Source organism: Prionailurus bengalensis, chromosome B1 (genome assembly GCF_016509475.1).
Source record: "Prionailurus bengalensis isolate Pbe53 chromosome B1, Fcat_Pben_1.1_paternal_pri, whole genome shotgun sequence".
NCBI classification, from domain to species: domain Eukaryota; kingdom Metazoa; phylum Chordata; class Mammalia; order Carnivora; family Felidae; genus Prionailurus; species Prionailurus bengalensis.
The window spans coordinates 123,369,979-123,384,849 of record NC_057344.1 but is presented as its reverse complement, the minus strand read 5'-3'; the positions used below and the strand labels follow the sequence as shown (position 1 = coordinate 123,384,849).

Sequence of the window (14,871 nt, the reverse complement as noted above, 5' to 3'; positions counted from 1 at the left end):
CACTAACTCAAAAAAAAATATATGCACTCTCATGTTCATGCAGCATTACTTACAAAGTCAAGATGTGCAAACAACGTCAGCGTCGATCAAAGAATGAATGGATAAAATAAGTGTTGTATGTACGCCATGGATATTTATTCGCCCACCCCCCCCCCCCAGAAAAAGGGAAGAAATCTTGTCATTTCCAACACTGAATGGACCTTGAGGGCATTATGCTAACTAAGTGAAACAAAGAAATAAGACAAGTACCGTATGATCTCATTTATATGTGGAATCTTAAAAAACAAAAAAACCAACCTCATAGACACAGAGAACAGACTGGTTGCTAGAGGTAGGGGTAGGGTGAAAAAGGGTGAAAGCAGTCAAAAGGTAACAAACTTCCAGTTATAAAATAAATAACTCCTAACTATGTAACATACAACATGGTGACTACAGTTAATAACAATGTATTATGTGTATGAAAGTTGCTAAGAAACAATAAAAGTTCTCATCACAAGGAAAAAAACTTTGTAACTCTATCATGGCAGATATTAAGTACACTTTCTATAGTGATCATTTCACAATATGCATAAATACTGAGTTATGTGCTACACCTGAAACTAATATAATAGGTCAATTATATCTCAATTAAACATGATACCAAAATTGTCTTTTTGTCTTTTTTACTGCACTCAGCCATTAAACATGCAAAAATTTATCCTAATAATTAGATGACTAGGCAAAAACGTTGTACAAGAATGTTCTTAATACTGGAAAATTTGGAAACATCTTACGTGCCTTCAACAAGGGATCATTTAAATCAGTTATCAAAATGTGGTTTGCAAGACACTTAGGGGACCCCCAGACCCTTATCAGAAGATGTGATAAGTAAAAACTATTTTCATAATAATGCTAAGGCATTCTTTTACTTTTCACTATTAACATCTATACTAATGGTACAAAAGCAATGGTGCAGTGAATCTGCTGGTGTCTTACAAAGTTTCATACAGTGGGACCGAACTGTATTAGTAGTCACTATACCCTTTATTATCACCACCTCTCACAGTAACAACGTTTTAGCTAAGAATACAACTGATGAAGCAGTAATTATTGGTTTCATTAAATTTCAATCTGTATACAGTCTTTTTCATACTCCGCAAAAAAATCAAAAACGACAAAAAAACACTTCTGCACACCAAAGAACAATGCTTAAAAAACTGAACTGTGAAATGAATTAGCCACTTTTTTCATGGCACACCACTTTAACCATGACTGACAGACAAACCATGGTTATTTCTTGAAAATGAAGTAGTGAGCCTGATGCTTTACTGTGGGCTTTCAGGAGAAAAATCAGAATTTTGGAAATCCTGCATGTGCCCCTGTTGAGCTTGACAAACTTACTAAAGTTTAGTGAGTTTACTAGTGATATAAATATTACTGTTTTGATACTATATAATGAAAAGTATCAATATCCAGAAGATCTTTATAACTCACTGTTTTCCAAATGACCAGTGATGTTGCAAAATCATGCATGAGTAAAAGATCCATTCCACATGCAAGACAAACCAATAGATTTTTTTAACATAACAGAGTAGGAAAAGTTCTTAGAGGGGCACCTGGGTGGCTCAGTCAGTTAAGCGTCCAACTTTGGCTCAGGTCATGATCTTAACTGCTCAAGAGTTCAAGCTCGTGTTGGGCTCTGTGTGGACAGCTCAGACCCTAGAGCCTGCTTCAGATTGTCTCCCTCTCTCTGCACCTCCCTGACTCATGCTCTGTCTCTCTCTCTCAAAAACAAATAAAATACTGGAAAAAGAAAGAAAGAAAGAAAGAAAGAAAGAAAGAAAGAAAGAAAGAAAGAAAGAAAGAAAGAAAGAAAGAAAGAAAGAAAGAAAGAAAGAAAGAAAGAAAGAAAGAAAGAAAGAAAGAAAGAAAGAAAGAAAGAAAGAAAGAAAGAAAGAAAGAAAGAAAGAAAGAAAGAAAGAAAGAAAGAAAGAAAGAAAGAAAGAAAGAAAGAAAGAAAGAAAGAAAGAAAGAAAGAAAGAAAGAAAGAAAGAAAGAAAGAAAGAAAGAAAGAAAGAAAGAAAGAAAGAAAGAAAGAAAGAAAGAAAGAAAGAAAGAAAGAAAGAAAGAAAGAAAGAAAGAAAGAAAGAAAGAAAGAAAGAAAGAAAGAAAGAAAGAAAGAAAGAAAGAAAGAAAGAAAGAAAGAAAGAAGAAAGAAAGAAAGAAAGAAAAGAAAAAGAAAAGAAAAGAAAAGAAAAGAAAAGAAAGAAAAAAGAAAAGAAAAGAAAAGAAAAGAAAAGAAAGAAAAGAAAAGAAAAGAAAAGAAAAGAAAAGAAAAGAAAAGAAAAGAAAAGAAAAGAAAAGAAAAGAAAAGAAAAGAAAAGAAAGAAAGGTTCTTGGATATGGTTTCAGATTTTACATTGCAGGTGACCTATAAGAAACCTAGTATCAAAGAAGAATGGCTATCATTAGCTTAAAAGGCTATTAAACACCCTCTTCCATTTTCCAACCATGAATTTGTGTGACTTCACATTTTCTCATACTTAATATAAAACAAGTTATCTCCTCCATAGACTGAATGCAGAAGCAGCTATAAAAATACAACTAACTTCTATTAAGTCAGGCACTTGAAGAGATTTATAAAAATGCAAAGATGCTATACTTCCCATTATATTTTTTAAATATTTTTTCATATAAAATATTTATGTTGGGGTGCCTGAGTAGCTCAGTCGGTTAAGCATCCGACTTCAGCTCAGATCACGATCTCACAGTTCAAGAGTTTGAGCCCAGCACAGGGCTCTGCAATGACAGTGTGGAGACTGCTTGAGATTTTCTCTCTTCCTCTGTCTCTGCCTCTTTCTCCCTCCCTCCCTCCCTCCCTCCCTCCCTCCCTCCCTCCCTCCCTCTCTCTCTCTCTCAAAATAAATAAATAAAATATAAATACTTATATTAACATACAATGGATTTTCTAAATGAGTATTTAATTTTACATATTCTCGGCTTTTTCTAACATAATAAATGGAAATAGACAAAAATCTATATAACCAAAGCTTTGTGAAGTCTTCAATAACTTAAAAAAATTTTTTTTAATGTTTATTTTTGAAAGAGAGACAGAGAGACAGAGAGCAAGCAGGGGAGGGGCAGAGAGAGAGAGCGAGAGAGGGAGAGACAAAACCAAAGCAGGCTCCAAGCTCTGAGCTGTTAGCACAGAGCCCGACAAGGGGCTCAAACCCGCGAACCGTGAGATCATCACCTGAGCCGAAGTCTGGCGCTTAACCTACTGAGCCCACCCAGGAGCCCTTTCAATAACTTTTAAGAGTATAAAAAGGTCATGAGACCAAAAAGTTTGAGAACTGCTGACTTAAATAACATATACATACATAAAAGAGACTACCATGCAGTTATTTAATAGAATAATTATGTGGGTAGGGGTGCCTGGGTGGCTCAGTTGGTTGACTGACTCTTGGTTTCAGTGCAGGTCATGATCTTTCTCGGCTGTGAGAAGAGCCCTGCGTGTTCAGCATGGAGCCTGCTTGGGATTCTCTCTCTCTCTCTCTCTCTCTCTCTCTCTCTCTCTCTCTCTCTCTCTTTCTCTCTCTCTCAATCTCTCTCTCTCCCCCCTCCCCCTCTCTCCCTCTCTCTCTACCCCTCCCCCACTTGCATGCACATTCTCTCTCAAAACAAATAAACTTTCAAAAAAAGGGGGGGATAATTATGTGGGTAAAGTTATCCCTAAGACGTTGGACATGAAACCCAGAGCCATGGAGGAAAGGTGATACCGGACTACATAAATATCAAAAACCTGTGGGGCGCCTGAGTTAAGAATCATCCAACTCTTGATTTTGGCTCACAGTCATGAAATCATGAGATCAAGTCTCCCACCTGCCAACGCTCCCCCCAGCACTGGGCATGGAGGCCTGTTTGAGATTTTCTCTCCCTCTGCCCCTCCCTCCCCCACCAAAAAAAAAAGACCTGTAAAAAACATAATTCCACAGACAATGCTCTAAGACAAATGATTTGGTAATTCATTTTCAACCTAATGCCCCACCTGGATGAGTTAGCATCCCTAATTATAGTGCTTGGAATTAAACTTTAAAAGATACCACCCCTCCACCTCAACAGACAAAAGAAATGAGCAGACTGTCCACAGATAAAAACAAAAATGATCAATAAATATGAAACTGCTTTGGAACTTCAATAAAAGAAATGCAAACAAAATGACAAGACATTGGTTTTATAAATCAGAATAGGACCAGTTCATCTGGTCCTGAAAAGACTGATGGCACCAATTGGCAAAGATGTAGAAACCAGGAACTCTCAAACTGCTAAGAGCCTAAACTGATAAAAGGAGGATAATTTGGCAATTACCTACAAAAGTTAGTCTTTAACCTAAGAAATCTGAAACTTCTATAAATATATTCACACAAGTGCACAAAAACATATAGGAATGTGTACACTACGACACTGTAAATAGAAAACAAAATCTATATACTCATTAATATAAGCTTAATATGACTATATATTCATTTACTGTAAGGCAGTAGTTTAAAATAATGAGCCCAAATCTGCACAAACAAAAAAGGTCACCTGTATAAAAAAAAAAGATATGTACATTGAAAAGCTCTGGAGGGGCACCTGGGTGGCTCAGTTGGTTGAGCGTCTGACTTTGGGCTCAGGTCATGATCTCGCGCTCCATGAGGTCAAGCCCCGCATCAGGCTCTGTGCTGACAGCTCAGAGCCTGGAGCCTGTTTCCGATTCTGTGTCTCCCTCTCTCTCTATCCCTGTCCCTCCCCTGCTTGTGCTGTCTCCCTGTCTCTCAAAAGTAAATAAACATTAAAAATTTTAAAAGAAGAAAAAAGAAAAGCTCTGGAAAACTACAAACCAAATTTAGCACTGACTACTCCACAGAGTGAAGAAAAGTAAAATGGAGAAGAGAGTATCTGAGGAAAATCAGAGAACATTTACTTTATATACTTGTACTCTGACGATTTGCTTTCTCATAATTATTATAGATTAAGTAAATAATGAGGAAACTACCAAAATGTGAACATAAACCATCCTGGAATATTTTTCTAAATGATGCTATTTTACACAAGAAGTGCAATCATAGAGAAACTGAAATCCTCACAGCCATTTCAGGATTAATTAGTTTGTCTACTGATGACACTTTAAAAAAAAATTTTTTTTAATGTTTATTTTTGTGAGAGAGAGAGAGAGAGAGAGAGAGAGAGAGCGCGCGCAAGCATGAGCGGGGGAGGGGCAGAAAGAAAGGGAGACACAGAATCCAAAGCAGGCTCCAGGCTCTGAGCTGTCAGCACACAGCCCGACGTAGGGCTCAAACTCGCAAACCATGATTATCAGGACCTGAGCCGAAGCTGGACGCTCAACTGACTGAGCCACCCAGGCACCCCTACTGATGACACTTCAAAAAAAAAAAATTTTTTTATGTTTACTTACTTTTTGAGAGAGTGGGGGGGGGGGGGTACAGAGAGAGAGGGAGGCACAGAATCTGAAGCAGGTTCCAGGCTCTGAGCCCAATGTGGGGCTGGAACCCCAAAACCAAAACCATGAGAGCATGACCTGAGCTGAAGTCAGTTGCTTAACCAACTGAGCCACCCAGGGGCCCCCGTATGACACTTTTCAGGACTCCTCAGATTTTATTCAAACTGTGAGGGATTATGTCTTGATTACTCTCCCAACGACAACACTAAAAACTGGGCTTAGCACAGACAGAAGGCATACAGAGTGGCTTTTTATAAGATAATACTAAAAGATGAAAAAATACCTTAAGGGGTTTGGTACTGTTGGGTGGAATTATATGAAATTGCTGCTAATCAATAGTTCAACTTTGGTATAATGCTTTCTTGAGGATAGATTATACCTCTATGGACTATCTGATCTTCGATAACTCACTCACTAGCTGACAATCTTCACTGTCCAGAGCATTAATTTCTTCCTCACTACAGGATATGCTGAACTACAGGTCTCCTATGAAAAAACTACATAAAACACATTTGGACTTTTATTTCAGTGAGTCTACCAAGATAATGAGAAACGATAAGAGGTACTGCAGATTCAGTTACAGACCACCATAATAAAGCAAATATTGCAATAATGTCAATTGAAGTTTCTGGTTTCCCACTGCACATAAAAGTTATGTTTATACTATACTGTAGTATAGTAAGGATACAATAGGATTATGTATTTAAAAATGTGTATGTTTCAATTTAAAAATATTTTATTGCTGGGGGTGCCTGGATGGCTCAGTCAGTTAAGCATCCGACTCTTGATTTTGGCTCAGGTCACGATCTCACAGTTCATGAGTCTGAGCCCTGCTTGAGGACTTCTCTCTCAAAATAAATAAACTTAAAATGCTAACCATTATCCAAGCTTTTAGTGAGTCACCTTTTTGCTCATGGAAGGTCTTGCCTTGGTGTTGCTGGCTGCTGCCTGACCAGTGGGTGGTTACTGAAGGATGGGGTGGCTGTGGTAATTTCTTAAAGTAAGACAACAATGAAAATTTGCTGTCAACACTGATTGATTCTTCCTTGGACAAACGATTTCTCCATAGCATGCAATGCTATTTGGTATTTTACCCACAGAGCTTCTTTCAAAATTGGAGTCAATCCTCTCAAACTCTGCTGCTGCTTTATCCAACTAAGTTTATGTAATATTCTAAATCTTCTGTTGTCATTTCAACAATCTGCACAGCATCTTCACCAGGAGTAGGTACCATCTCAAGAAACTATTTTCTGTGCTTATCCATAATAAGCAACTCCTTACCCATTCAGTTTTATGATGAGATTATAGCAATTCAGTCACACCTTCAGGCTCCAATTCTAATTCTAGTTCTCTTGCTATTTCTACCATATTTGTAGTTACTTCTTCCATCAAAGTCTTGAACCCTTCAAAGTCATCCAGGAGCACTGGAATCAACTTCTTCCAAATGCTTGTTCATGTTGACATTTTGAGCTCTACCCATGAATCACCATGTTCTTAATGGCATCTCAGAATGGTGAATCCTTTCCAGGGGCACCTGAGTGGCCCAGTTGATTAAGTGTCTGACTTTGATTTGGGTTCAGGTCATGATCTCACAGTCTGAGTTGGAGCCCCTCATCTGGCTCTCTGCAGAGCCTGCTTTAGATCCTCTGTCCCCCTCTCTCCCTGCCTTTCCTCCACCCACGCACTCTCTCCCTCTCTCAAAAATAAACATTAAAAAAAACAAAACAAAAAACAACAGTGAATCCTTTCCAGAAGGTTTTCAATGTACTTTGCCCAGATCATCCAGAGGAATGACTATCTATGGCAGCTATAGTCCTATAAAATGTAGTTCTTAAATAGTAAGACTTGGAAGTCAAAATTACTCCTAAGCTGCAAAATGGATGTTGTATTAGCAGGCATGAAAATAACATGAACCTTGTACATCCCAACCAGAACTCTTGGGTGACCAGAATCATTTTCAATGAGTAGTATTTTGAAAGGAATCTTTTTGCTCTGAGCAAGTTTCAACACTGGGCTTAAAATATTCAGTAAACCATGTTGTAAACAGAAGTGCTGTTATCCACTTTATTGCTCCATTTATAAAGCACAGGAGAGTAGATATAGCATTATTCTTTAGGGCCCTAGGATTTTCAGGATGGTAAATGAGCACTGGCTTCAACCTAAAGCCACCAGTTGTATTAGACTCTAACAGGAAAGTCAGCCTGTCTTTTGAAGCTTTAAAGCCAGGCACTGACCTCTCCTCTCTAGCTACGGAAGTCCATCTAGATGGACTAAATCTTCTTCCACCAAAAGGCTGTTTCATCTTCACTGAAAATCTATTGTTTAGCGAAGCCAGCTTCATAATGATCTTAGCTACATCTTCTGGATACTTGCAGCAGCATCTACATCAGCACTTGTTGCTTCATCTTGCTCTTTTATGTTATGGAGATGGCTTCTTTCCTTAAGCCTCACAAACCAAACCTGTGTTAGCTTTAACCTTTTCTTCTGCAGCTGCCTCACCTTTTTCAGCCATCACAGAATTGAAGAGAATTAGGCCCTTGCTCTGGATCAGGTTTTGGCTTAGGGGAGTGTTAAGGTTGGTTTGATCTTCTATCCAGATCACTCAAACTTTCTCCATTTCAACAGTAAGTCTGTTTCACTTTCTTATCATTCATGTGCTTGCTGGAGTAGCACTAATTTCCTTCAAGAACTTTTCCTTTGCATTCACAACTTGGCTGTTGAACAACAGGTTTAGTTTTTGGCCTCTCTTGGCTTTCAACATGCCTTCCTCACTCAGCTTAATCATTTCTAGCTCTTGAATTAAAGTGAGATGTGTGGGACTCTTCCTTTCACCTGAGCACTTAGAGGCCACTGTAGGGTTACTTACTGACCTAATTTCAATATTGTGCCTCAGGGAATAGGGAGAACAGAGGAGAGGGAGAGAGATGGGGGAACAACTGGTCAGGAAAGCAGTCAGAACACAGACAACATTTATTAAGTTTGCCATTTTATATGGGCACAGTTCATGGTGCCCCAACACAACTATAATAGTAATAAATCAAAGATCACTGATTACAGATCACCATAACAAACACAGTGAAAAAGTTTGAGATATTGTCAGAATTGCCAAAATGTGAGAGACACAAAATGAGCAAATGCTGTTGGAAAAATAGCACCAACAGACTTGTTCAATGCAGGGTTGCCACAAACCTTCAATTTGAAAAAAAAAATGCAGTATCTGCAAAATCCGATAAAACAAAGTATGCTGTGAAACATACATAGGCTTATAGGATCTTTAAAAGTCTTGGGGTAGGAGAATGAAAGGAACTTGAACACTTATATATCCCCAGAAATTAATTCCAATTTACTTTCCTCCAGATTCTTACAATGTTTCTGCATTGCCTTTTTCTTCTCACCATTAGCTCTCAGTACATTTATTTTAATTTTCATCATATAAACCATAAAAATACAAACATACTGGGAAGTGGTGGGGTGGTGTTAATGAGCTATAGTCAACTGTAACTATGAAACTCAATTCATCTTTTTTTTTTTTTTTTAAGTAGGCTCTGCACCCAACATGGGGCTTAAACTCACAACCCCTGAGATCAAGAATCACATGCTCTACCAACTGAGCCACCCAGGTGCCCCAAAGCTTAACTCATCTTAACCTCTCCTCTTTTCTTCTAACTTGGCTTAAATACAAACTAACCAGAGTGCTCAGCTAAGTGTCCGACTCTTGATCTCAGCTCAGGTCTTGATCTCAGGGTTGTGAGTTCAAACTCCACATTGGGCTCCACAATGGTTGTGGAGCCTACTTTAAAAAAAAAAAACAAAAAAAAACCACCCACCAGACTCCACATCCCTTGGAGCTTTTTCTCCTTCACACCCCAACTTTAAGTTGCTTATCTTCTCTACAACACATTTGTATACTTTCTATTCACTATGCAAACTACTCCAATCTTTTTCCATCATCTACATTCTACTAAATTTTCTCCTACAGGGGCGCCTGGGTGGCGCAGTCGGTTAAGCGTCCGACTTCAGCCAGGTCACGATCTCGCGGTCCGGGAGTTCGAGCCCCGCGTCAGGCTCCGGGCTGATGGCTCGGAGCCTGGAGCCTGTTTCTGATTCTGTGTCTCCCTCTCTCTCTGCCCCTCCCCCGTTCATGCTCTGTCTCTCTCTGTCCCAAAAATAAATAAATGTTGAAAGAAAAAATTTAAATTTTCTCCTACATTAGCAAAGAATTTGCCATTCAATCCAATGGCCATTCTGAAATGTTTATTACTCAATCCAATGGGTATGTGACCTTTTTGTGGCACATACGCTATTGACCACATACCTGTCCTTAAAACAAACCATTTTCTTTGCTTCTCTGACCACCACTCTATTCTAGTTTATACAGTTTATAGGTCTAAACCCTTCAGAGGCATTCTCCCTCCAAAAAATCCCTTACATGCTGGTATCCCAAGCCTCTGTCTTGAGTCAAGTTCACTTTAAAGAGAATTCATGTACTAATAGTTTCACTCACCACCAATTACTGGTGAACTTCAAACCCAATGTCTCAACCAGTTCTTTCTGAGCTCAAGACTCACACATAAAACTGCTTACTAGAAACAGGTTACCCAAATGAAAATGGAATCCTCAACCTAATATATTTAAAACTAGTCTCACCCAGTCATTCTCCATTTACCTTACTGCCTAAGTCAGAAAAACCTGGATGTCAGAAGGCTTACCTGTTCTGTAAAGGATGTTTAATATAGTGTTCTGGGTTAGCAACCTCCTGATTAGATTCTGTTTTCTCTTCTTCTGAAGGCGGGGGATTAGGAGTAGGGGTGGTTTCCTAATGGAAAATAATAAAACATTATTTTAAATGTCTTAACTATGATAACAATACTCTAAATCAACTTGAACTAATATTGCCAATATTCCCTTTCTAAGGAGAAAGAATTACAGCAGAAGCATTTCATAAAATAGACCACAGACCAAGCTCTAAGAAAAGCACCAGACTCTCCCATTCTAGCCATCTCTGCACTAAGAGCAAAGGGTTTCTCAAGTTTAAAAATACAGTAACAATATTATATACAGTTATCTTTCACTTACACATTTTAGTATCAGAAAGATTGTTAGACACCATGCAACAAAATTAAGGAAATCAGCTGTCTTTCTTAACATACCATTAAAGTACTATGTACGATTTGGAGAATGGGGGAATACAACTAATGTTGGAGAGTATAACAGCTTTATAAAGTGACCAAGTCAATACTATATAGGTCTTTCCTTCATGTCATACTGTTATATAGTAACCTAAAAGTTCTGCAACTTCTGTCATTTTCAACTAGCCCTAGGCAAAAAAGCTCGACACTGGCTTAAACTAAATCTTCTTCTTGGTTAGACATAATTAATATTGTCATCTAAAAATGTCAGGGAAAAAAGGAGCTTGTGGATGATCTCTGTTCACAGCTCATGTAGCTCTTCACCCTGTTATAAATTATGGTCAACAAAACAGAATGCCAAGGAAAGGCACCAGAAGCTAAAAGAAAAGCTGATTTTGTTCAAAAAGGGCACCACAACAAGAGTCTAGGGGTCAAATTTAAACCAGCAAAACCCTCGAGATATTATGTTCACATTAACAAGATTACGTAAATCAGTTATGTAGGATCTAAAAGATCTAGCAGGTAGGTGGTAAATATTGAACTGACAAAACACATTTTTCTTAATAACATGACATGTCCAGGAATTAATTTCTACTGGCCTAAGAAATTGCTCACAGCAGGAGCTAGGTCTTGATTTTGCTCATAATTATAATGCCAATGAGCCAAGTGCTATACTCAATAGGAATTTATTGGCGTGATCACTTAAGTAATAAATTTAAATGTTTACAAAGCAATTAAGACCCTAAAATTTACATAGTCAATCTTTAAAAATCACCATTTTTTACTGCATTTTTCCATCACAGTCAATTTACATCTTCGTATAATTACCAAAAACTATTCCTTACCCCACTAGCTTAAAATTAATGACAGTCTCCAGACAGGCAGTCTCCATGAATAAACAGGAACAGTTAGGGACTAACAAGGCAGGTGGGCTTTGGGAGACAAAGTACTAGAGAAAAATGGGCTGCAGAGGTGTGAGCCTCAAAAAATCTATGTAAAAAGCCCTGACAGGTCCTTGGCTAGTTTAAACTGTGACATTCAGAGTACAGCAACAGCTGAGCCAAGACTTCAGAGGCCAATAACATAAGACTGGGTTCAGACCAAGCCAGAGTGGGTGGGTGAAATCCTCAGCTTTCTGATGAAATCCTAGAAAGGCCATGCCCTAGGAATCAGGTGAAACACATCTAACAAAACCTAAAACCAACCTTTGACAATATCAAGGTAATCTACCTATAAATTAAGTGCCTCCAAGAACCAAACTCTACACTCTTCAGGAGAGACATAATCCTGTGTCTCTATGAATGTTATTTACAATACCCTACCAATCAAACATTACTAGACATGTAAAGAATTTAAGTCACTAATCATCAAGAGATTAACCTGTCCACAGAAAGACATCCAAGCATGATCCAAATAATGAAATTAATAACTATGATTACTATGGGAAAATAGCAGTCTTAATAATCAAGATTGTTACAGTAAAATAGAAGAAAAGATAAGGAGAGAGATGAAAAAAACAGAGTATTTGAAAATGAAACTGAGAGTGCCTAGGTGGCTTAGTCAGTTAAGCATCTGACTCTGTTTAGGCTCAGGTCATGATCTCATGGTTCCTGATTTTGAGTTCTACACTGGGCTCTGTGCTGTCAGTGTGGAACCTGCTTAGAATTCTCTTTCCCTCTCTCTCTGTTCCTCCCAGCCTTGTGCGTGCTCTCTCTCTCTCAAAATAAATAAACTTAAAAAAAAGGGAACAAATCTATTTTTTTTTTAATTTTTTTTTTCAACATTTATTTATCTTTGGGACAGAGAGAGACAGAGCATGAACGGGGGAGGGGCAGAGAGAGAGGGAGACACAGAATCGGAAACAGGCTCCAGGCTCTGAGCCATCAGCCCAGAGCCTGAAGCGGGGCTCGAACTCCCGGACCGCGAGATCGTGACCTGGCTGAAGTCGGACGCTTAACCGACTGCACCACCCAGGCGCCCCGGGAACAAATCTATTTTAAAGGAACCAAATGGAAATTAGAACTGCCAAGTACAATGTCTGAAATTAAGAGCTCTCTTAATTTGATTAACAAGAAATTCAACTCAGCAGAATGTAAGACTGGTGAAATCAAAGACAAGTCAACAGAAGATATTCAAATAGGGAGAGGGGGAAAATAGATGCTAAGAAACACTGGTATCAATGACAGCCTAACTATGAAGAGAGCCCAAATGCCCATCAACCGATGGATAAAAATGATGTGGTAAATACACACACACACACACACACACACACACACACACACACACACGGAATATTACTCAGCTGTTAAAAAAAATGAAATCTTGCCATTTGCAACAACGTGGATGGAGCTAGTGTATTATACCAAGAGAAATAAGTGAAAGAAAGACAAACACCATATGATTTCATTCATATGTGAAATTTAAGAAACAAAACAGGTGAACATATGGGAGGAGGGAGAAAAAAGAGAGGGAAACAAACCATAAGAGACTCTTGACGATAGAGAACTGAGGAGTTGGAAGGAGGTAGATGGAGGATGGGCTAGATGGGGGATGGGTGCTAAGGAGGGCATTTGTTATGATGAGCACTGGGAGTTGTATGTAAGTGATGAATCCCTGAATACTACTGCTGAAACCAATATTACACTGTACGTTAACTAAAATTTAAATAAAAATTTGAAGAAAAAAAAACACTGTCGAAGAGGTTTAAAAAGTTCAAAGACAAGATGAGAAAATGGGACAGAAGCAATACATAAATAATGACCAAAATATATAGTATCTCATCCGAAACTCAAGTCACAGACTCAAAAACCTGAAGGAATTTCAAGCAATAAAACACAAACAAAATTGTATCTGGGCACATCAGATTCAAACTACTGAAAACTAAATATAAAGAAGCCGTATTAAAAGCAGCTAGGAAATCGGTGCTGGGGGCGGGGGCGGATGGGTGGTTCAGTTGGTTAAGCATCTGACTCCGGCTCAGGTCATGATCTCACAGTTTGTGAGTTCCGAAGTCCTACATTAGGCTCTGTGTTGACAGCTCAGAGCCTGGAGCCTGCTTCGAATTTTGTGTGTGTGTGTGTGTGTGTGTGTGTGTGTGTGTGTGTGTGTGTGTGTGTGTGTCTGCCCCTCCCCTACTCATGCTCCTTCTCTCTCTCTCAAAAATAAATACTAAAAAAAATTTTTTTAATAAAAATAAAAGCAGTTAGGAGGGAAACACACACACACACACACACACACACACACACACACACACCCCTAACTTTCCAACAGCAACTATGGAAGCCATAAGACAACAGAATATCTCCATGCTGAAAGAAAAACTGTCAACCTAGAATTCAATGCCTAGGAAAAATATCCTTCACAACCCACCCCACGCCACCACCACCCCACATACACACAGGTCCAACGTAAGGGGAACACCAAAGGAAAAGTCTTCAGGCTAGAGGAAGAATAAGATCCCACTAGGAACATGAAAATGCAAAAAAGGAATGAAAAGCCCTGCAAAAGGTAAATCAGTGGGTAAATATGTAAGAAATTACAAATAGTTTAAAGGAACAATAATAACGATGTCTTAGGGAGTTTAAAATATTAGTGATTGGTCCTAGCAAATGACAGAGTATATATATGGATTTGTGAGGTTGGGTATGCAGTATATTCTTCCTCCAAAAGTTCAGTAAATTCTCTTATCTACAAGACAAGTAAAATTTACTCATAAGTTCCAAATCCTCAATACAAACCGTACTTTCAGAACATTTATTTAAACAGTTTATGTCAGCAGCACACTAAAAAATAATTACAGTATGAGTAATTACAAGTTTCATGAGGTCCAAAATGTCACCTAACTCAGTATTTTCCTTTCTTTTTGGTTACTCAACTCTTCTCACAATTAGGGGAATGATGAAAGACTCAGATGGTATAAAAAGTCTCTGGACACATAGGAATTGAAAGCAGTTAATAACAGGAAAAAGTATATTCAGTTCCTAGAATTTAAAAAAAGTTTCTTTTAAAATTTAAAAGTCCTACCTTACTTGATGTTTTAGTCTTTATACTAAGAATATATAATTTTAGATTTTTCTTATAACCAAAATACTCAACTTTAAAAAAATGTGTCTGTGGATATATGAATAAGTATAATTTAAAATCTTTCAGTATTCACTTTTAATATAGAAATATGCTAGGTGTTAAGACAAATACTCTAAAAAATATCTTAACCACAGACATTCATCTTTTCAGTAGTTAAAACCTCTTTTTTCATAACGT

The 14,871-nt window shown here is 38.1% G+C and overlaps 1 protein-coding gene across 4 annotated transcripts in view; it reads right to left on the bottom strand.

The window, feature by feature from the left end:
- Positions 1 to 14,871, bottom strand: part of EIF4E (eukaryotic translation initiation factor 4E) — a 50,004-nt gene that overhangs the window by 13,102 nt on the left and 22,031 nt on the right. For all 4 annotated transcript variants that reach the window (XM_043571946.1, XM_043571941.1, XM_043571953.1 and 1 more), the window contains one exon: positions 10,192 to 10,298. In XM_043571946.1, the coding sequence (XP_043427881.1) occupies positions 10,192 to 10,298 (107 nt within the window). The remainder of the gene's footprint in view (positions 1 to 10,191; positions 10,299 to 14,871) is intronic.